Consider the following 22,536-nt stretch of genomic DNA (forward strand, 5'->3'; position numbering starts at 1 on the left):
CCCGAGAAACCAGAAACACCAATCAGAAAGGATATGTGCACCCCTATGTTCATAGCAGCACAATTCACCATAGCTAAGATCTGGAAACAGCCTAAGTGCCCATTAGTAGATGAATGGATTAGAAAAGTTTGGTACATCTACATGATGGAATACTATCCTGCTGTAAAAAAGAAGGAACTCTTACCATTTGCAACAGCATGGATGGAACTGGAGAGCATTATGCTAAGTGAAATAAGCCAGTCAATGAAGAAAAAATACCACATGATCTCACTCATTTGTGGATTATAGAGAACAACATAGACTGATGAAAAGGGACAGACCCAAAGACTGAGAAACAGCGATCAGGCTATCAATCCCTAGAAGGGAAGTAGGGGAGGGCGGGGGTAAGGGGAAGAGATCAACCGAAGGACTTGTATACATGTATATAAGCCAAACCAATGGACATGGACAACAGGGGAGGGGGATGAGAGTGCAGGAGGGTTGGGGGGGGGAGGTTGGGGGTTAATGGGGGGATGAGGACACATTTGTAATACCTTAACCAATAAAGAAATTTTTTTTAAAAAAAGGTGTGTATCTCTCTCAGGAATCTATCCCAAGGAAATAGTGAGAGGTTAGTGTAAAAGGATATATGCAAGGATGTTTATTGCAGTGTTATTTATTATAGTGGGGAAAAGGAAACAATATATGTTCTACATACATGGTTCAGTAAACTATGGTCCATGTGGCTGATAAAACATGTAGCAGTTAGCTTCAAAGAAATTGGAAAATGCTTAATATGATAGTGGCAAAAATCAACATACAAAAATGAATACATAGTATGAAATAAAATTTTTACACACACATACATATATGATAGTCATTTTAAAAAAGACAATAAAAATGTTAACACCATGAGTTCTGAATGGAGTTCTAGTGTTTTATGTTCTTTTGTATTCTCTAAAAATTTTACAACAAGAGGTATGACTTTCTGGGTGCAGGAAAGTCAGTGAAAGTTAAAATACATTTTAATAGCTACCGCCACATATAGGATAAAGAGCAAGCTTCTTAACAAGATTGTCATAATCTGTCCCCATCCTGAAAAACAGCAGCTTCATCGTCCTTCATGTCTCCCATCATCATCAGCGCCCCACACCATTCCCATGTGCTGTGCTGTAGCCACTCAGAGCTACTCGCCCTTCTGTTTACACATTGTAACTATTCGTCCTGTGACACCTTTGTTCTTCCTGTGTTCTCCATCTGGAATGACCTTCTCCACACTTTTCAAGAACCCATTCAAATATCTTTACCTCTTCCTTGACAGTTGATTATTTCCTGCTCTTTTCTCCTGTATAATGTTTTTACAAACTTGTATGGTTATTTAGTATCTTTCATTTCCACTTTCCCTTTCTTCACAATTTTCTGGGGACCCCAAGGAGGGAAGAGGCTAACTCTGTCTTGTAGAGTCAGGAAAGGATTCACAGAAGAGAGGACATTTGATTGGCTCCTTAAAGAATGAATAGGAGTTTGTTGGTTAGAAAAAAGACAGTAGATACCCCACACAATTGCGGAGCAAGCTCCCAGCTAGAAAGTTCTTGTACTATTTTTGTCATAACCCTATCTTACTGCTTGGTGTGCTGCATGGGGGTACATATATCTCCCTACAAAACAGTAGGTACTTGAGGGCAGAAAATGTGCCTTGTTTCCTTGCAATGTTCAGCACCGTGACACATGTTGGGCATCATAGGTACATTTTCGTCCCAAAGAATGAAGATCTGAAATTATCAATCCAGTATTTACCTTTCTGTTTGTCTCAAGGCAAACTGGGAAAAGAACATATCCTGTCTCCTGTCACTGGTTACAAGTACAAGCTCAGAGACACTGACAATACTCTATGAATTGTCTGCTCATTTGAATCAAATTGAAGAAATTGCTTGCCTGGTGGGCATTCCGAGGATCTCCTGCAGCATTTGGACTTCATTTGAGTATAAAAATTCTACCAATATGAGATTTACTTTCCCTTTAAAAACAAACAAAACATGATTTTAGAATGATGCCTTTAAAATAAATCCTGTTTGAGTAATGTTTCTCTTGGACTTGTAAAATCTTTATGGCAGTCTTTTCTCATCTCATAGACTATCAGAAGTAAGAGAGAGCCAGAACCACTGAGCTAGAAGTGGGGAGTGCAGTATTTTCTCCTCAGATGTGGGTCACACATTAATGAAAATAGTTTTTACGGTAAATGCAAATCCAATACTGAGGAGATATTAGCTGACAAATCCTAGCTCTGTCCAAAGTGCTGAATCTCTGAGTAAAGAGTAGGTGGTTTGGAAATTATGTATCCATTCAGATAGAAGGTTTGAATGTCTTCAAACATCCGGTAATAGCCATACTGGGGATAAGAACACAAATACTGGCAGAAATAAAACACGGATGAACAGCTTAGTGCACCTCCCCACTGCAGAAAGAGAGAATGAGAATAAGTTGGTAGATCTTAGCTCTCAACCCAGTTATGCAAAAGAACACTGATTTGAGAGCCATGCATTTATTCTACACATGTTTGAGTGCCTACTGTATACTAGGCATTGCTCAACCACTGACCAGATGCTTACCTTGGGCAACTTACTTAACCTCTCAAGCCTCAGATTTTTCATTTAAAAAGTTGGGATAATAGAATCTCACAAGATTACTGTACAAATGAAGATAATGTTTCCAAAACACTTTGCACAGAATTTAACATATGTTAGTATTTTGTATAGTACATTATGCTAAGTTTTTTAGATCTGTTATTTCATTTATACTCTCATTTACTGCACACCAGTCACATAGGATACATAGGTGAGGAAAATGAGGCTCACAAGAATGGAGTTAGTTAACTGGCCCAGGTTCATACAGTCGGTTAGTAGTGTGGACAGGATCCAGGGCCAGCTCTTTTTACACTAAAAGCCCATGCTCGGAATTATGGTGATGCTGGTTAGAAGAGGATTGGAAAATAGACCAAGTGTCCAGATCAACAACCAAGGAAATAAGACAAATTCTACCTTCATCTGGGCTGGCATGCTTGAAAAGGCAAATTCTAAGGTAACAGGTGGTCACATGACCCAGGTGCTTGTTTAGGTCAGAGACACTTGTGGGTTGATAGAGACAGGAGATAAATCCCAACCTGCAGGAGAATAGGGCCAAACCCCAGCCAGCCAGAGTTTCACCAGGCTCTCAGCCTATGAGGGAGCCAGAGGGGGACCCAAGAATGAGCAGACCAGCTGGGCAGATGGGCCAGCCAGGCACGTAGGTGGAGTGATTGACAGAAAGGCTTCAGGGGCTCCGGTGGCTAAGTCCCAGAGGATTAGTCCCCTGGCTGGGGGGAGGGGGCAAGCAACAGACTATTTCCAGAATTCACTAGGCAGAAAGGGGAGGGGCTCGTGATGAATTGCAAGCTAGGGACTCACTGATGGGACAGGCCAGGTTGAACTTGAATATGTGGCTAAGCAGAGGCTGGGCAAAAGCTGGCATCACAGAGTCACTGTCTCACATACTCCATTTGGAACCTCCAGCCAGGAAAGTCTGATTGTGCTGGGCTGTGTCTTTGGAATGGAGGCGGGGGGCGGAGGGGCTTCTGAATTAGTGACAATACATTGCTTGGTGGTAAGAATGTGCTTTTTCTTTTAGTTCAAAAGCTTATGATTCAATCCTACAGATTCCACATAAATATATATTTTCTTTGCTTTCCTTCCTATGGGGAATATGTAGTTATGAAGCACAACAATACCCACCCCGTACCCCCCAAAACCGTCTAAAACTTATTGAAATAGGAAAGGTCACATCTCAGTAGTGTCTTTGGGGCTGGCTTTTCCCATTTGTGACAATCCCAGGCTGTCCTGGGGCCTCTCTCTTCCAGCTCTGACCTTCCATGGGTATCTTTAGACATAGAGTCTGGTCAGCCATCAGGCAGGTAAGCAGATCAATAAGGGCTGTTCATGGAATTGCACTCCCAGGGCTTCTGTGTCTGCTGCCTGCCACCCCTGCTGCCTTTGTCAGATCAATGTGGGGACCAGATGGCTGTGCTGTGGCATAACAATGGCCCTGTTGCAGAGACTTTTCTCAATCCTTCTCTTTTAAGCTGGAGGTCAGAGGCTGCTGTGCCCCACGCCCCAGAAGCTCTGGGGAGGCCTGTGTTGGTTCTGATAAAGTCAACATGCATCTTCAGTATGGACCACGTGTGGGGTCCCACTTGCCTGTGTGCCATCTGGTCTGTCCCTATTAGAGGGAAAGTGTGTTGTGTACATGGAGCCCATGGGGCTTGGCCTCTCTTCCACTGAAGCCGAAGGGAAGGCATGCTGTGTTGGAGGAAACAAAACAGGAGTGTGAGGTCATTTCCAACGCCTGCCCTTCATGCAGTGGTGGTCTCATGGGACGGCTCCTGGCTTAGGAATCCAAAGGGTTATTGAAAAAATATGGAAAGTGCTGGAAGCAGGTTTCTCAGGTGCTGCATAGTTTATTCCCCTTCTACCTGCTTGTTAATCAGTACAAACAGTCACCCCAACCCTTGAGTCTGCCTTACCTCCTAGCTCTAGGGACCCAACTGACCCCCAGTTTCTAAATATCTTGATTGAAATTATCAAAAGAGAGAATCTGATTGGCTCAGCTCATTAGTCAAGTGTCAGCTCCTTGACCAATCAGCTGATACTAAGAAGGGTCATACTCAAGTGGTACAAGCATGGCTCCAATGCCCATCCCTTCAGTGGTTGTGAGGTAGGGGTATGGGGGCGAGGGGGCAAAGGCAGTTCTGAGAATAGAGCTCAGGTTGAGCAAGCAACCCCAGGTATATCTTCTACAGTGGGTTAACCTTTCCATCTTCTCTTTGCTCTCCCTCAGAAGGTAATGGAGAAAACTACTCTTTTTTATCTACCTCCTCGAGCTAAACAAAATAAGACAAGCTAAGGGCCTGGCACTCTGTGAAGAGAACTCAAGAGAAATTTCAGGGTGTCCTCGCCACTACAGTCATGTTTGTCTGGGTTTCAGTCTGCAAAAGGAAGCTCTGTAAATACCAGGGATTACTGTGATTATTACAAATCCTCTGGCAGCTAAATTTCCCAAATTCTCTGAGTTGTAAAACCTTGGGATTTAGAGATATAATTAAGAACAGATGAGCCTCAGAAAGATTGGTGACGATGATCTGGGGTTGTATCAAACAGCCAGAGAATGTTGATGGGAGTTCCAGCACTTCCTCTCTCCCAGGTGGTGAAATGTGACCTTGGGGCGTGAGGTTATGGTCAGTGGCTGAAGGACCTTGGTACTGGAGCCACTGGCCCAGGAGTCCTTGCCTCCCAGTCACCCAGAATTGGTGACACACTGATAAACCCACTCATCAGCTTAGAGCTAGGCAGCACCCCCAGGCCCTTGGTAACTCTTGAAAAGGCTTTTATTTCTTCAACATATGTAAATTTCCAGGGGTGCAGTCAGTGTGATTTAAAGCTAACTTCTCCTTAAGAGCTCAGAGGAAACAAAGGTTTTCTTAAATGACATGGTAGAGGAAATTGAAGTTCTAGCATTTCAATATAATGTGATCATGAAGATGGGAAATAATATTTAGTGAAATTAAACGTTCTGGCTCAGAAGGTACATCACTCTTAATCTGCATCTGTTCCTTTCATTTAATTTATCTGACATGCTTTGTACCTTTCAAGGGAACTCTCAAACAAGGTCTATTGGATAAAGAATTATGAGTGAAATGGCTGTGGGGGTCACTTTTAAAACATGTTAATCAGACTTAGATGGAGGTAAATTGTAACAGAGATATAAGGAAAGTCTTATCTAATGCACATGTACTTTCACCAAAGTTTTACATTGCCATTTGGCATAATGTAATCATTTATAATAATAGTCCTCATTTTATTTTTGTAAATTTCCTCAAATGGAAGAATCAGTTTTCTTCATAAAGATTTAAGCTACAAGGTATATAGATAGATAGATAGATAGATAGACAGATAGATAGATGAAAGATAGATAGATAGATAGATAGATAGATAGATAGATAGATAGATAGATGGTAGATAGATAGATAGAAGCAGAGGTGGTGAGGGGCGATCAGGCAGGCAGGCAGAGTGGTTAGGGGTGATCAGGCAGGCAGGTGAGCGGTTAGGAGCCAGCAGTGCCAGATTGGGAGAGGGATGTCCCAGATTGTAGAAGGTGCAGGCCAGGTTGAGTGAACCACCCTTCTCCCCCAGTGCACAAATTTCATGCATCGGGCCTCTAGTTATGTAGAAGAGGACATTGAATCTCTGATGCTAGTAAGTAGCACAGACAGATTTCTAAAGTGGACATGTCTGGCTCTCAATCCCATGTTGTGTCTACTTTCTCATCATGTCCCCTCCATGGTCATAATCCTGGCCTCCTATAATCATACCCCTGCCCTCCAGCCCCCTGAGTCCCTCCGCACTCACCTGAGTTTGTTACCTGGAATCACAGTGCCACCCCTTACCTATGACAGCTCTTCTCTGAGCCTCAACTGTGTTATTGCTGCCAACTTCCACAATAATGGGGCCGAGAGAGGGCAGCAGAGCCTGAGGGCTGAAAACTGGCCCAGTACCATCAGGTAGCCGCAGCGTTGCTGGGAGCTGGCCTGGCGAGAACGTGTGTTCTCCTGCTGCACATGAGCATCGACACAAGGCATAGCCACGCTATGATTGATGGATGAAGTAAAATACAAGCCTACTTCATACTCATGTCTGAACTCACACAAAAGCAAGAGCATTTCCAAAATACAAAAATGACCAAACATTCCTCCCTCTGCATCTTGGCCCATATGAGTGACAACTGTTCTTTACGGATTACAACTTTACTTTTCCTTTACTTCTCCCACCTTCTGGATAAAATTTATTAAGCACTCAATCAGAGAATTACACCTACTTCCTAACAGCCTCCAATCCAGAGCAAAGCTCCTCTTCCTTGAGCCTTTCCCCTAATCAGCTAACACAAGCCCAGACCCTGTAGTAAGTTCTTTCCAACACTCCAACCCTCCCCCTCCCCAAGCCGCCCACAGTTCCCTGTACTGTGTACCCTCCTTGTTGCCACAAGCCAATAATCCCAACTTTGTTCAGCTGCAGCTGGGTTCAACAGGGTCTCTGGCTGTAGGGGGAGAGGGGTGAGTGGCCATCCACACTGACTTCTGGAATTAAATGTGATGATGCCTGGAGAGCACTTAGAAATAGGGCCTGGTAAACAGTAAGTAAGTAACATGCTAGTTTTGGCATTATATTGATTATAAAAAATGTGCCTATCCTTTGGCCAGAGCTGGCATGCATCCATGAACTCTCACTGGCCAGCTCTCTTCCTTTCTGAAGTCCCTGCAGACACCTCCTAGTGGTGCCTGGGCACGGCAGCATGCCCCTTTTGCATTTCACATACCTTTACTGCCCACCACAGACCCCACGTCTCTGAAAAGCTTTATCAGTCATGACATTCGGGGTGTTGTGTGCCCTTTGGGCCTCCTCGGAGGACATGCTCTCAGGGTGGTTAGGGAGCACAGAAGGTGGAAGACAGGTCAGGTCAGCAGAGGAGCGACAGTCAGGCTTCACAGCCCTTCCCACTTCCTGGCAGAGCGGACACTGCAAAGAGAAGTTCCCTCACCCACTTGCCACAGCTGCATGGCCAAAGGAGCCTGGTCAGATTCCCGCACACAAATGCACTGGCAGCTGCATCTGCGGGGGGCAGCCAGGGGGAACACAGAGGTCTCCCTGCCCACTGTGGCTAATTGCAGATCATGCATTAAAAATGTAGAGCTGCATCTGTTCATTGCAATGTGAGTATCGAGGAACTTACGTGGCTTGTAATGATGGGTTGTGGTGTGAAGGGAGGAAAGTGCTTATTCTGCCTGTGGGCCAGAGACACAGCCGTGAACTTGGAGCCTGAGGTGTGGTTTCTGATGCCCAGAAAATCCTCTGGGTGCCAGCTAAGCCCTTCCTCTGGGTGCCAAGGGAAAGATCCAGGTATGTCTCTGGAAATGCAAAATTACATAAGCAGCCCTAGCCGGTTTGGCTCAGTGGATAGAGCGCCGGCCTGCGGACTGAGGGGTCCCGGGTTCGGTTCCAGTTGGGGGCATGTGACTTGGTTGCTGGTGCATCCCCATTGGGGGGTGTGCGGGAGGCAGCTGATCGATGTTTCTCTCTCATCAATATTTCTGGCTCTCTCTTCCTGTCCCTTCCTCTCTTAGAAAATCGATGGAGTATATTAAAAAACAAAATTACATAAGCAGTCAAGCACAGAGTGTGTGTCTAGGTGCCCAGGGGTCCTTCTGGCCCACCTCTGCAGAGTTCCTGGGAAGAGGGGGACCAACTACTGCCAGGTGGGGCAGAGGAGGAGCAGTGTACATCTCCTTTTCTAGCAAGCATGTGCTGAGCACCTAGCACCCAGCCTCGTCTTGGTTCCTCCTCACAGTTCACGCCTTATTGCATTTTTTAATAAATAGGACTAGAGGCCAGGTGCACGAAAATTTGTGTACTGGTTGCGGGGGAGGGGGTCCTTCAGCCCTACCTGCCCCTTCACAGGGAGCCCTCAGGGGATGCCCTACTGGCGGCTTAGGCCCGCACCCCGAGAGGAGCGGGCCTAAGCTGCAGTCTGGCCTCCCTCTGGGGGAGGGGAAGGCTGGTTAGGGGAAGGTGCCACCCCATCACCCTGCTGCTGCTGCCACTGCCAGCCACTGTGGCTGTCTGCCCTTGGCCCTTGCAGCCACCATGGCTTTGTCCAGAAGGACGTCTGAAAGGACGCTCAGCTGTCCGATCTAATTAGCATATTATGCTTTTATTATTATAGATAGATTATTAGAGAAGACTAGAGGCCCGATCCATGAAAATCTGTGCAAGAGTAGGCCTTCCTTCCCCCCAGCTGCTGGCACTGGCTTCCCTCAGGTACCTGGTACCCGGGCTCCGGGCTTCCCTTGGCTCCCCTGCAGGCACCCGGGACCCCAGCTGGCTTCCCTTGGGCCACCCGCAGGCACCTGGGACCCTGGCTGGCTTCCCCCAGGCTGCCCACAGGCAACTGGACCCAGGTTAGCTTCCCTCTGGCCCTGGCTTCCTCAGGAAGGATGTCCGGAATGACATCCAGAAGATGTTCAGTCTAATTAGCATATTACCCTTTTATTATTATAGAGTAGAGGCGCAATGCACGAAATTCGTGCAAGGGGCTCAGCCCTCGCAAGCCCAGCTGCCTAGGCCCTCGCAGTCCTGAGAGCGGCCTCGTGGCCCCACCCACTGGTCGTTCTGGAAGGTTCCAGAAGGTCAATTGGCATCTGGTCTAATTAGCATATTAGCTCTTTATTATATAGGATAGTTACATGTAAATCACTTCAAACCATACCAGGCAAGGCATAGGCAGTCAATAAAAGTTTGCCGCAGCAGCCTCCCTTTATCCGCGGTTTTGCTTTCTGTGATTTCAGTTACCCATCATCCACCATGGTCTAAAAATATCAAGTGGAAAATTCCAGAAATAAACAATTCATAAGTTTTAAACTGCACATCATCTACTAGTGTGATGAAATCTCATGCGTCCGGCTTCCTCCTGCCCGGCATGTGAAAGGTCCCTTTGTTCAGCATCTGCGTGCTGTATGTGCTAGCTGCCTGATAGTGACTTCGCATCCCTCTTGGTTATCAAACAGACTGTCACGGTGTGGCAGTGCTTGTGTTCAAGTAACCCTTACGTATTACTTCATCGTGGCCCCATGGTGAAGGGTAGTTGTGCTGGCAATTCAGATGTGCCATAGGAGTGCTTGTTAAATATTGTGAGAAGGTTATGAGGAGCCTAATGGTATGTCACAGCGCCTACATCATTTGCCTCACTTCATCTCATTGTGTGGGCATTTCATCATCTTGCATTATTACAAGAAGTGTGAGTTCAGTACAAGATATTTTGAGAGAGACCGCATAACTTTTACCACAATATATTGCTACAATTGTACTATTTTATTATTAGTTATTGTTGTTAACCTCTTACTGTGCTTAATTTATAAGTTAAACGTTATTATAGGTGTGTATGTATAGGAAAAGCACAGTATATACAGGGTTTAGTACTATCTGTGGTTTCAGGCACCCACAGGAGTTCTTAGAATGTATCCCCTGTGGATAACGGGGAGAGGGGGTGCTACTGTATTATTACTTTATTTCATGTCAAGCCTTATATTCAGTTATAAGATTACTGAGATGAATATAGCAACATCCCTGCTCTCTTCCACAAGTTAGGGTGATAAACCATAGTTAGAATGTGATATTCAGTAGGAGGCAATGTTTCATGGAAACACAGAGAGGGGGTGGGAGGGTCAAAGAGGGCTTCCTGGAGGAAGGGACACCTGACCTGAGTCCTCTAGGACAAATGGAAGTTCAGCAAACCTAAAAGGTAGGAAATTTGATCCCAGCCTGGAGTGGCATGTGCAAGACCCTGAGGAGTTTTAGAATATGGTGTTTCTGTGTAGCAGGACCTTGGGATGAGTGTAGTAGGTATCTATTGCTATGTAATAAGTTACCCCAAAACAAATGGCTCAAAACATTGATTATCTTACATTTTCTGTGTGCTAGGAGTCTGGGTGTAGCTTAACTGGGTTCTCTGGCTTAGGGTTTCTCACAAGGCTGCAGTCAGGATGTCTGTCAGGGCTGCACTCATCTCAGAGCCAAACTGGGGGAAAGAACTTGCTCCAAGCTTACTCACATGATTGTCTGAAGGACTGAGCTCCTCAGTGCTGTTGACTAGTTCTTTTCCACAGGGTGGCTTTCAGCAGAGCAAGCCAGAGAGAGACAGTAAGACAAGAATCACAGCTTGTATGTATAACCTAATCTCAGAGTGGCAGCTCATCACTTGTGCTGTATCCTATTTGTGAGAAGCAAGTCACTAAATCCAGCCCACACACAAAGGGAGGGAAAGGCGTACAAGGGCATGAATATCAGGATATAAAGATCATTTAGTCATTTCTGAAGATGTCTACCACAACTGCGCCCAGGACCCCAATGATTAACGTCCCTTCACCATGCAAAACACAGTAATCTCATCCCAGGATCCCCCCAAATCTCATCCTATCATAGAATCAGGTTCAGGTGTGGATGAAGCTCTTGGGTATGTTCCTTAAGTACAGGTTCTAGAATGTTTCTCCAGATCTGTAGGTCTGGGAAACTAAAAAGACAAGTTATATCCCCCACATGCCCAATATGTACAGGGCTGGGATAGGCCTAGGGCCGTGGTCGGCAAACTGCGGCTCGAGAGCCTCATGCGGCTCTTTGGCCCCTTGAGTGTGGCTCTTCCTAAGCCTTAGGAGTACCCTAATTAAGTTAATAACAATGTACCTACATATATAGTTTAAGTTTAAAAAAATTTGGCTCTCAAAAGAAATTTCAATCGTTGTACTGTCGATATTTGGCTCTGTTGACTAATGAGTTTGCCGACCACTGGCCTAGGGCAGTGGCTATAGACCAGTGATGGCGAACCTTTTGAGCTCGGTGTGTCAGCATTTTGAAAAACCCTAACTTAACTCTGGTGCCGTGTCACATAGAGAAATTTTTTGATATTTGCAACCATAGTAAAACAAAGACTTATCTTTCTGATATTTATTTTATATATTTAAATGCCATTTAACAAAAATCAACCAAAAAAATGAGTTCACCTGTCACCTCTACACGCATGTCATAGGTTCGGCATCACTGCTATAGACTGTCCTCCTCATAAAGGTATCTTTGATCCATAGCAATTCTGAAATCCATCCAGGAAGATGCTGGTAGACTTTTTTATTCGTTTCAAAATCTTGAAATAATTCTCTGACTCTTAGCTCCACCTTCTGAGCTGTTGGTTCCTCCCTCTGAGTCATCCTTCTTTTTCCATGAACAGAAACACATGTTTGAGGCTGACGTTTCCTCAGGTCTGGGTGTCCCCTGACCTTTTACTTTGTGCTGTCTCTGTCCCTGTCAGGCCAAGCCCCCATGTTCCTTCTGATAATAGGTTTCTTAAAAACTTTGTGGGTCTCCTAGACATTTCATTGAGATTCACTTACACAAAAGCCACACCCACAGATTTCTCTGAACTAAATCCTTGTCTACCTTGGGCTTCTGCTGGGATGGCCAGGGGACAATGCTCTCAAGCTTCCCAGAGGGCCCGTTGTTTGACCTAGAGGATTTGTGAGGCACCCTAATCTCTGTAAAGGGCCTTTGTGTGACTAAGTAAGACTCTGATCCCCTTGATCTGCCTGAGGTCTTAACCAAAGGCTGCAGTCACAGCCTCGGCTTTATCTCCAGTCCACCTTTTCCTGATAGTGCTCAAAAACCAATTTTTTTTAAAGTTTTAGCATTTTTTGATATCTTGGGAGGCTATTTTCAAAACTAGCAAGTCCTAGATCCTTTTTATTTAACAATCTTATTTTGAGATGACATTTCCTTACCTTTTATCTCTTCTCACATAAGCAGCAAAAAGGAACCCAACGTACCGCCCACACTAAGCTTAGACATGACTTTAGCTGGGTCACTAAGTTTAATAGGCATATGCTCTGCCTTCCAAAGAACTGCAGACAGCAGTGTCACTAGCTTCCTGCAACCACATAGCAAGGGCCCTTCCCCATTGTCCAGTAACCTGCTCCCCATGTCCTCTGAGCCCTCACTGGCAGCATCCTTAAAATTCGAATTTCTCCAACCAGCTCCTCAGAACACTCCCAGCCTCTCCCACTGCCCGGCCACAGCCGTCTCATGTATTTGATATTTTTCAGGACACTATTCTTCTCTTGGTACCAGCATGTGCATTCATGATGACTTTTAGTTTGTTACAAATTATCCCAAACCTAAGTTTGGCATGAAACAACAACGGTGTTAGTTTCTGTGGGTCAGGAATCGGGCACGGCTTAGGTGGGCTGTCACAGCTGCAGTATAGGTGTCCCCGGAGGTGGCTAGTGATCCCCTCCACACTCACTCATGGCTGTTGGCGGGATGCATTTCCTTTCAGGCGCTTTGACTGAGGACCTGTGATCTTCACTGGGCATTGATCAGAAGCCACCCTCTCAGTTCCTTGCCACAGGAGCCTCTCCATAGAGCCGCTTTCAGCATGGCAGATTGCTTAGAGCAGTGATTCTCAACCTTCTGGCCCTTTAAATACAGTTCCTCATGTTGTGACCCAACCATAAAATTATTTTCATTGCTACTTCATAACTGTAATGTTGCTACTGTTATGAATCGTAATATAAATATCTGATATGCAGGATGGTCTTACGCGACCCTTGTGAAAGGGTCGTTCGACCACCAAAGGGGTCGCGACCCACAGGTTGAGAACCGCTGGCTTAGAGTGAGCAAGCAAGGAAGTGAGAGAGAGGGAGTCAGAGTCTTTTATAGCCTAGTCACTTCTGAAGAGGCACCCTGTCACTTTTGCCCTAGCCTGTGCATTAAAAGTAAGCCCCTAGGTCCAGCCCTCACTCGAAGGAATTGCACAAGGGTGTGAATACCAGGAATTGGGGATCCCCGTGAGCCATGTCAGAAGCTGAGTGTGGGGGATAGTGCAGCTAACGAGGCAGCCATGGTCTGATTATGCCGTGTCAGACTCCCATAGGTGATGGCAACAATGGAAACATTTCACTGTTGAAGGGGCGGAGTCTCGAAACATTACTCAGTAGCCAGAGCAGAGGGAGAATTGGAAAGAGAGCGATGGGTGGGAGAACTGTTGCAAGGAAACTGTCACAGGGGATGGCCACACAAGGGAACGCTCATTGTATCACTGCAGACCTGACCCAGAGGTCAAAGCCAGTCTTCGGGGTCACATGGCCCCTTAGGACCTTTGGCTATGCTCTTCCTCCTATTTCAGCTGCGTTTTGTGTGTTGTTCTCACCTTTAAACCATCCTTTATATGTAGGGCAGGCACCCCGGTTCATGGAACACTTCTTGCACACCAGGCCTCATGTACAGTGACATCCCAGACATTTCATGTATTCTCCTGCACACCTGTGGCAGGTGGTGCTTGTGGGAGTGTGATTCGAGGCGCAGGCCAGGACAGAAGGGTGTCAGTGCCTTTGTGACCTCACCCTGATGGCCTCACCCTCTCCATGGACCTGACCTCAGCCTTTGGTGGAGGCGGCAATCAGCTATACGATCCCATGTTGCTGTGTGGCCCAACACCAGCTGATTGTTTGCAACTGGGATCAACTTCGCTGTTGGGATTTGAGGGAACCCCAGTAAATAAATACATAACCCAACACCAGCTGATTGTTTGCAACTGGGACCAACTTCGCTGTTGGGATTTGAGGGAACCCCAATAAATAAATACATTCTTCCCCTATGAGTTCAGAATCAGTTGGCAGGTATGGGAGAAAGACAGATGAGGATCAGCCTGTCACCCTTACTACTGATGAAGCCAGTGGTGAGCAGACCTGAACACACTCCACAGCGGGGGTGGGGGGTGGAGAAAGAAGAGCATGGTCACGCCTCCTCCCAACTCACCAAGCAGATGAACCAGGCCGCCAGGCTGCAAGGGGGAGAGAATTCCTCTGTGGCCTGGGAACAGGAACCTCAGGACCACATGGGAACTTTTAGAAATGCAAAGTATAGGTGCGACTCCCGGAAACATTGCCTCTAACTAGTCATGGGCCCACAATCTGTTTTACTCAGCTCGGAGGTGATTCTAATACAGGTCAGAGCAGAGACCCACTGGTCTATGGTAGCTGTTCCGCATGGAAATAGGAGACCCAGGAAGAAATGTTGCCCTGGAGCATTCTCCCAGCTATGCCCACCTTCCCCCACCCCTCACCCCTATTCCTAGAAAATGAAACCTAAGAGAAGTTCCATAGTGGATTTTTTAGCTTGCAGCTGCTACAAAGAATGCCAGGTAGAGTCTCCTCTCCAAAAGGGATAAATGTCACAGATTTGATATTTGCTAGTCACACCTGTTTCTCTCACAGACTGTGGAGGGACTAACATCCCCTTGTTGGCATTTGATAGTCTCTGAAGACTCGAGAATGACCAGTAACTGCAAGTTATGGATGGAAGCATATGGCTCTTCATGCTCTGTGGCTCCCCAGTTGCACTTAGATTTCAAAATAAACTTGATAATGCCTGCCCCTCTCCAGCCTCATCTCACCAACACTCTCACACCTTCAGACATCCCTTCAATATGCCAAGCTTGCTCCTGCCTCAGGACCTTTGCACTTGCTGTCCTGCTGCTTGAAGAACTCTCCTCAGACCCTGACATGCCTGGCTCCTTCTTGCCCTCTAAATCCAAACCCCCATGTCATCTCTGACCACCCATTTAAGGTGCCATCAGCCCCACATATCACTGCCAAGCTCACTGCCCTGATTTATTTTCTTCAGAACACTTGACACTTTCAAAAAATGACCTGGTGTGTTTGTTGACTTAGTCTTTGTCTCCCCCTTACTGGAATGTAAGAGATCAGGGACCTTGCTGTATCCATAGCATCAGGACAGTTCCTAGTCTATTGCAGGCCTAACATTTACATAAATATTTGTTGAATAAATGAATAGATGAATGAGTTAATGGACACAGGAAAAGGTTCTAAGAGCCCAGTAGAGCGTTTTCGTCAACAACCAGAGGGTGACGGGCCCAAAGACCCTGCCTTCCTCTTCCCACAAGGAGAATCAACTGGGCCAGTGGAGCGGGTCTGGAATGCAGGCACCACACCAGAGTTTCCACCTGCTTTTCCTGTCACCCATTACCTTAAGCACAGGCTCCCCCCTTCTCCTCGCCCTTCCCTGCCTCCCCCTTCACTGTCATTACATTATAGTCATTAGAAGCCAGCAGATTCGCACCCTCCTGTTGGCTTTTTCATAAAGAAATGTTAATGGAGTTATTTTTCAGCAGGGTCGCTGCAAACTGTTGTCAAAAACGCTGACTTGGCCACCCACATTGACATAATTAATCACACAGGAAACCAGAAAGAGGTGGCAGGAGGGCTGGGGCCCAGCTGTGTAGCTGCACCCACCAAGAGCCCACAGGTCAGACTGGAAACAAGACAGTGCAACTAGAAACATTACCAAGTAGTTCAAGTCAGGATCGAATGAGCACTGGGGGTGCTCCTCTAGCTTCAAGCAATTGGTAACAGAGGAGAGGAAATTAAACAGGTAGGGTGGAGACTGGAAGGAGAAATACTGTTAAAGACCGTCTCTTCTAGAATTATAAGGAAGATGGCATTTATTGAGTATTGTATTAGTTATCTATTGCTGGGTAACAAATCACCCTAAGCTTATTGGCATCAAACAACATACATTTATTATCTCCCTGTTTTCTGGGGGATCAGGAATCCAGTTACAGCTCAGCTGGGTCCATTGCTTGAAGTCTCACAGGGCTGAAATCAAGGTGTCATCCTGAGCTGAGTCCTCCTCTAGGGCTTAGCTGAGGAAGGACCTACTTTCCCACTCGTGTGGTTGCTGCAGTTTCTGTAGTTGTAGGACTGAGACCTTCAGTTTTTTGCTGGTTATTGGTCTGAGGCCACCTCATCTCCTAAGACTTCCCACTGTTCCTTGCCACATGGGCTTCCCCAGATTGAAAGCTTACTTTGTCAAACCAGCAAGGAGAATCCCTAGAGCCAATCAACCAACAAGACTATCATCACATAGCTATGGAATTCGCTTCCCGTCCTCCTTGCCCTACTCTATTGGTTGGAAGCAAGTCAGAGATTCTACCCACAGTTAATGGGAGGGGATCGGTACAGTGGGTGTGGGGAAGGGGAGCCATGGGAGAGCCTAGAGGGTGTTCACCACAGTCCCTATTATGTGTTAAGGGCTATGGCAGATACTTTTGTATGTGTTACATCATTTACTAACTAAAACAATCTGTAAGGCAGGCATTACTGCATTGCATAGATGAGAAGCCCGAGACAGAGGATTGGGAACTTGCCCAAGGTCCTGTGAAGGTTAAGATGGGAGGCACTTGTATCGTGACACCAAGCTAATCTGTGCAAGCTTAGAGGCTGAGGTTCAGCATCTTTACAGTGAAGTGCACGGCCTGTGGGAGAAAGGGAAGGGGTTAGCAAGATTGTTATAGCTCTCCATGAGACCAGGAGGAAAGGATGGGTGTGGTTGCATGTTGAAAAGAAAACTGAGAACACTTATGTCTGATGATCTCTATTTTCTCAGTGAAATAGAAAATGTGGGTGTCTCCTGGGTGAGTGGAGGTTGGGCTGCAGGGGATGCCAAGGCAAGCTGGAACAGCAGCTATGGGGAATGAGAACGGGAACCTTGTCAGCATGAGTGCAAGGTTGCCAAGTAGCATAAAGCTGCTTCCTCCGGGAAGACTTCAGTGGTTGCCTTGGTGAGTGGTACTCATCCTGCCCCAGCATGTTGTGTAGTCTTCCCTTTCCTCATCCTGCCTTGCAGTGCTGTGGATTATGCCCACGTCCTCCATTCTTATCAGAAGGAACATTCTTGCCGGGCAGGAACCTAACAGTAGTCCCTGTTGGACTTCCTGGCACCCAGCACAGGGTCTGACACATGGGAGTCCTACATAATTCAGGATTCCTGCCTGATTTTAGACCCTGAATTTCTAAATGACGCCATATTACCTCTCCTCTTCAAGGTTCACCCAGTTCTGACTTTTCAAAAATATGTCTTTTTCACTTTTGAAGGTAAAAGTTGAAACAGTAGAGTATAAAGTATAAGTCCATCAGGGACTAAGGGGGGGAGGTGGGACTAGGGAAGTCTGTTGCATGCATAGCCTGGTGACAAAAAAAGCAGGCTTGCAGGTAGGCCCAGTCTATCTGATGTCAAGAAGTTGAGAGCCATTTTAAAATATTCCATCTGAATCTATATTGATTGGTATTAAATGTTGCCCACAGTATATTGTTGCCTGAAAAATAGTTACAGTACAGACAAACCCAGAACAGTTCCTGGTACAAATTTGCCTGTTTTGACTCCTTTTAAGTGGCAGAAAACCTAAGTCAAACCATCTTAAAGAAAACCTGAAATGTGGGGCCATCTTCAGTGATGAGTTCAGCCTGACAATGAGCCAAATGATTGTCATCAGCCCCCAGGGCTGCCTCCTCCGCTAGGACTCCTTGCACAAGTCCTGAGACCCACTCTGATTGGACCAATGTGGGTCACATGCTCATCACTGAACCAATCACTGAGGCCAGGGGAATTCCATCTCATCAAACTTTGGTTGGGCTGAGACAGGCTGCCAGTAGGCAAGAGGGAAAAGCATGAATGCCATGTGGTGATAAAGGCAGCACATCTCTGTTCTCTGTATGCTATCCTTATCTCCACAGAGAAATGGGTGGGTGCCCCCAAAATATCAACAGGGTTTTCTCCAACTTCTAGGACCTGGGGCACCATCAGGCAGCTGTTTTCATAAAATCAGCCCCGAGCTTCATCCTCACCACGATAGGGACCACCACTGGAGGTTCATCCGGCGCTAATGGTATCCTAGCCTCACTGGGCTGTGGTTTATGCTGCAGGACCTGTTCTGAATTATGGGGACACGCAGTCCCCTAAGGCCCACCTGCACTCCAGGCTTCTGACCTCCTGGTGAGGAGGCTGGCAGGACCAGTGTTCACAGACCTGGCCTTGAGGAAGGCTGTGACCCTGAGCAGGGCCTCCCACCCTGGATAACCACTTGGAACTGGAGACTCCTTCCTTCATGACTCCTAGATCTTAATACCTGGAGACTCACACACCCACAACCCCCGCCCAGATGAAGCCCTGTAGGTTCTGACCACACATATCCCTTTGGACACTGTTGCCACTTCTCTCAAAGTTGTCCCCTCCCCCGATCGGTTTCCAAACCCTACCACGTTTCTCAAATCCGGCAAGCAGCATTCACGGCCACTCTAACGCCACACATGAGACCAGGGACAGGCTGTACAGTTGAATGGCCTTTTATTTCTAATGGGAGCCACCAGCGGCAGCGGCCTTGGCCTGCCTGCACCCTCTGCACGGGTTCCTCGCCGACCGTCTGAGATTCTTCCTGGCCTTGCGTTGCTCGCGGTAGACTTTGAGCTCCTCGTAGTACTTAGCTCTCAGGATAGCCGCTCTCTCTTCGTACAGCTGCTTCTCTGTGTCAGACTTTGCAGACCACAGCTTCCCGGAGGCCTTAGCCACCTGTATGACGGACCAGGTGGGATTCTCCCTCTTCAGCTGGGCATAGTGGTCTTGGCAGAAGAGTAGGAAGGATGATGGAGGCCGCCTGGGCGCGAGTGGGTCCCGCTTTCGGCGCTTTTTCTTCTTGCCAACATAGTTCATCATCTCTTCCTGGTATCGGGCTTTGTCGAGCTTGGCCAGGGCTTCATATTTGGACTTTTCGTGCTTTGAGATGGACTTCCATTTTTCCGAACACTTTCTAGAGAACTCTTTAAAGCCAAGGAAGGTATTTGGCTGCTGCTCCTTAAACTTGTTTCTGTAATTCAATAAGAAATGGATGTAAGAAGAGACATTAACCTTGGGCCTTAGCTGGATTTCTTTCGCCATGTTCATCAGATCATATTTTTCTGGATTCAGTAACTTGGACAGCAGAGACTTTTGTCCCCACACTCCAGGAGCAATCTAGAAGGTGCTCTGCTTGTGGTGAATTGTCCTCTCTGTGAGAGCTGCAGGCAGGGGCCGGCCTTTTCAGTGGTAGTGACATTATTAGGTCGTAGAAGGGGATTGTGACATCATCCACACACTAGCCACTCTTGGCATTTGCATAGAGGGACTCTCATTGGTTGGCTACGCAATGGTCAATTTTTTGGCTTCTCATGAAAGATAACGATTTTTTTGGAGAAAGCTATTTAGTAGGGCCTTTCCCTGGACTATTTCTCCCTGGCTTCCTGGAGGCATCAGCTTTGCTCAGCTTCGCTTCCTCAGCTGCAGCAACAAACCATGGGACCTGCCTTCCTTGCCGTAACATTGACAAATGCCGCTTCATCCCTTCCAAAGACAGGCTGGAAGTAAGGAACTCGAGGAGGTGGATGGCTCCAGAGCTGTCGTGATAAAATGGGAAGCCTTTCTGTTTGCTTCGAATAGTGGCAGCTCACACTGCACAAAGAGTTCAGTAGTAACTCTAAAAATAATCAGGCGTGACAGCTTTGACTCGCTTCCTGTCAGGACAGAGTTGTCTGATTTAAAACCTGAGCACTTGGGCTGTAAGTCTAAATTCTTCTTCCTCTGAAGAGATTTGAGGGAGGGGGGAGGGCAGAAGGGAGGAGAACCCTGACGTTTTGCTAATTGCATTTGAGATCTAATGCTTGGTATATCAGGTGGACTCATTTCAGGGTTCCCCACTTCTTGGGGTTAGAAGGCCCAGGTCTAACAGCTACATTCAAATAGGTTGGGCCTCTGGCCTTTTGTAAAAGCAGTCGCAAATATCCCACCAGTCTTCCAACTGGAAGAAAAAGTAAAGTTCAAGTGTTGACCTTTGGTCATCAAGGGGTACTTGCTTGTATGATAATGGAGTTAATATAACTCAGTGGTTGATGATAGGACTAGAAAAATTGAGCCTCATTAACATAAAACTTAACCTATTTAAGGTAAAACAGCCAGGAATAGGTGGGAGTGTGGATTTGGACTCATTGCCTGACTCAGGCCTTGCTTCCTCCCTCTGATAGAAAACTTAACTGCTCCTGTGAGGGCCGAGGGTCCAGGTGAGCCTGACAAAGAAACTTGCCGAAGACTAGACTGCATTTAGAATTTTTGCCAAGTCCATTCCAAGGGCCCCAAGATTGACTTCATTTTCCATCTTGTGTGAAAGAAGGGTGGAAACCGACGAGAGACCCAGTCTTGAATTCTAGCCCAAGCGCTGCTGAGGGCCACCCAAGCCATCCCCTTTCTTGCCGTGAGCTTATGATTTCTCATCTATAAAATCAGCGTGGTGGACTGGCCAGCACAGGCCCTCCAGCTGACATGCTATAGTTCTGTGGCTGGGTTTGGGGTCCTCTGAGATACCAGGTGCCAGCTGAGAACGTCTGGGCTAGGGCAGAGGAGAGAGGGGCCTGGCCATGAGAACAATTACTGAGGACATTTGTCAGCCCAAGTCGCTTTTTCCACTCCAACTTTTTCTCCCAAGAGGCCACAGGTTGGCTCACAAGATGAACCCATGATAACCATCTGGGCCCACCAGATCTAGGAAGAAAAGATATAAAAGCGTAAAAGCTATGGCAGTCCTTGGTTGTTCGGGTCACATCCCTAACATGGAGGGATGAAGCGGGGGCCGAGGGTCCTTTGTCTGAAGCTTCCAGAGGGTAACTGCCCCCTGCTTTCTAGATCAGTGCTGTGTGTGCTGGTGTCTGAGGTCTGCCCCTCCAGAGCCCCTTACCTACCTCTGCACTCTGCTCTCTGACCCATGTGGACCACACCAATGGATCCTGTGTCCTCTGACTTCCATTTGTTTGGCCAGTGGAAATCCCAACAGGAGATGAAGGAGGGAGGAGGTGAGGTCAAGGCATTTACTCTCCTGGCTCCCTCCCAGGGGGCTCAGCTGGAGCTGGCTCTCAGTCCCTGGACCGAACACCTCGGCTTCTCCTTAAAGCATCCTCTGTAAATGACAGACCCCTTCCAGGTTCAGGAGCTGCCCCCTCTCCTTGCCCCCGCCTGTCGAGGTGGCAGGAACTCTGCTTTAACTAGCCTCATAGGACTAGCTGTCCCTTGTGTCTTTCCCACACCTTGCCCATCCCTTTGTAAACAGCCTCTTTATTAAACACTCTTTGAATTCATCTAATTTGAGTGGCCATCTGTTTTCTGTTGGGGCACTGATCAGTGCTATCCACTATGAACAGCCGTGAGGTGGATAAAGTGTGGACATCAGTCCAGGTAAGAGGGTATTGAGCTTCTGGATACCCAAGAGCAGAGCAGTCACACCATCTGGCATGGTCTGCATGGCCAGGAGTGCCTGCCAGGGCAGTGGCAGGACAAGACAACCAGGCCCAGGAAGAAGTGTCTCATATCCCTGAGATGACGTCCAGGCAGGGCCAGGCAGTAAATAGTTTAGGTTTTATAGGCCACACAGTTTCCGTTGCAAGTACTCAACTCTGCCCATTATAGCTCAAAAATAGCCATAAACAATATGTAATGAATGAGGGCAGCCGTGTCTCAATAAAACTGCAAAAACATCTGCCATCCCCATCCATTTTACATCATGACCCATTTATTTATGCATGTGCATACCTCATAATAATAATATTTACATAATGCCTAATTTGTGTCAGCCTCTGTTCTAAGCACTTTGCCTATATCAGTTCATTTAGTCCTCATAGGAGCCCTGTGTAATGGGATGGGGGCTGTTTTTCTTCTGAAAGATAAATGTCTTTAAGCACAGACCTTACAGAAACAAAAGTTTTTCGAAACCTCCATTTTCTATTCTATTCTATTCTTCCTCTATTTTATTTTGTTATTTAAACTACAACCCACAGACTGATCTCATGACTCCTTAGTTAGTTTGAAAAACACTGTCTTAGGCAAGCTGGGAGGGAGCTCCCCTTTACTTGGTGATAAAATGAAATGAAAATCAGAACATGGCCTTTGGAGTCAGACATAAGTTCAAATTCTAGCTTCACCACTTACTTAGCTGAGTAATTCCGGGCAAGTCTAGCTCATTACGTCCTTCTCTGTGCAAAGCTTTGAAGTGATGATAAGAGCA

At 46.7% G+C, this 22,536-nt stretch overlaps 2 protein-coding genes across 2 annotated transcripts in view; one reads left to right on the forward strand and one right to left on the reverse strand.

The window, feature by feature from the left end:
• Nucleotides 1-22,536, forward strand: part of CSMD2 (CUB and Sushi multiple domains 2) — a 495,158-nt gene that overhangs the window by 184,857 nt on the left and 287,765 nt on the right. The gene's annotated exons all lie outside the window — the stretch shown is intronic.
• Nucleotides 18,787-19,391, reverse strand: HMGB4 (high mobility group box 4). Its single transcript, XM_006777400.2, has one exon. It carries the CDS (start codon nucleotides 19,389-19,391, stop codon nucleotides 18,810-18,812), a length of 582 nt encoding a protein of 193 aa, XP_006777463.1. The 3' UTR covers nucleotides 18,787-18,809.

This window comes from Myotis davidii, unplaced genomic scaffold (assembly GCF_000327345.1).
Source record: "Myotis davidii unplaced genomic scaffold, ASM32734v1 scaffold88, whole genome shotgun sequence".
Lineage (NCBI taxonomy): Eukaryota > Metazoa > Chordata > Mammalia > Chiroptera > Vespertilionidae > Myotis > Myotis davidii.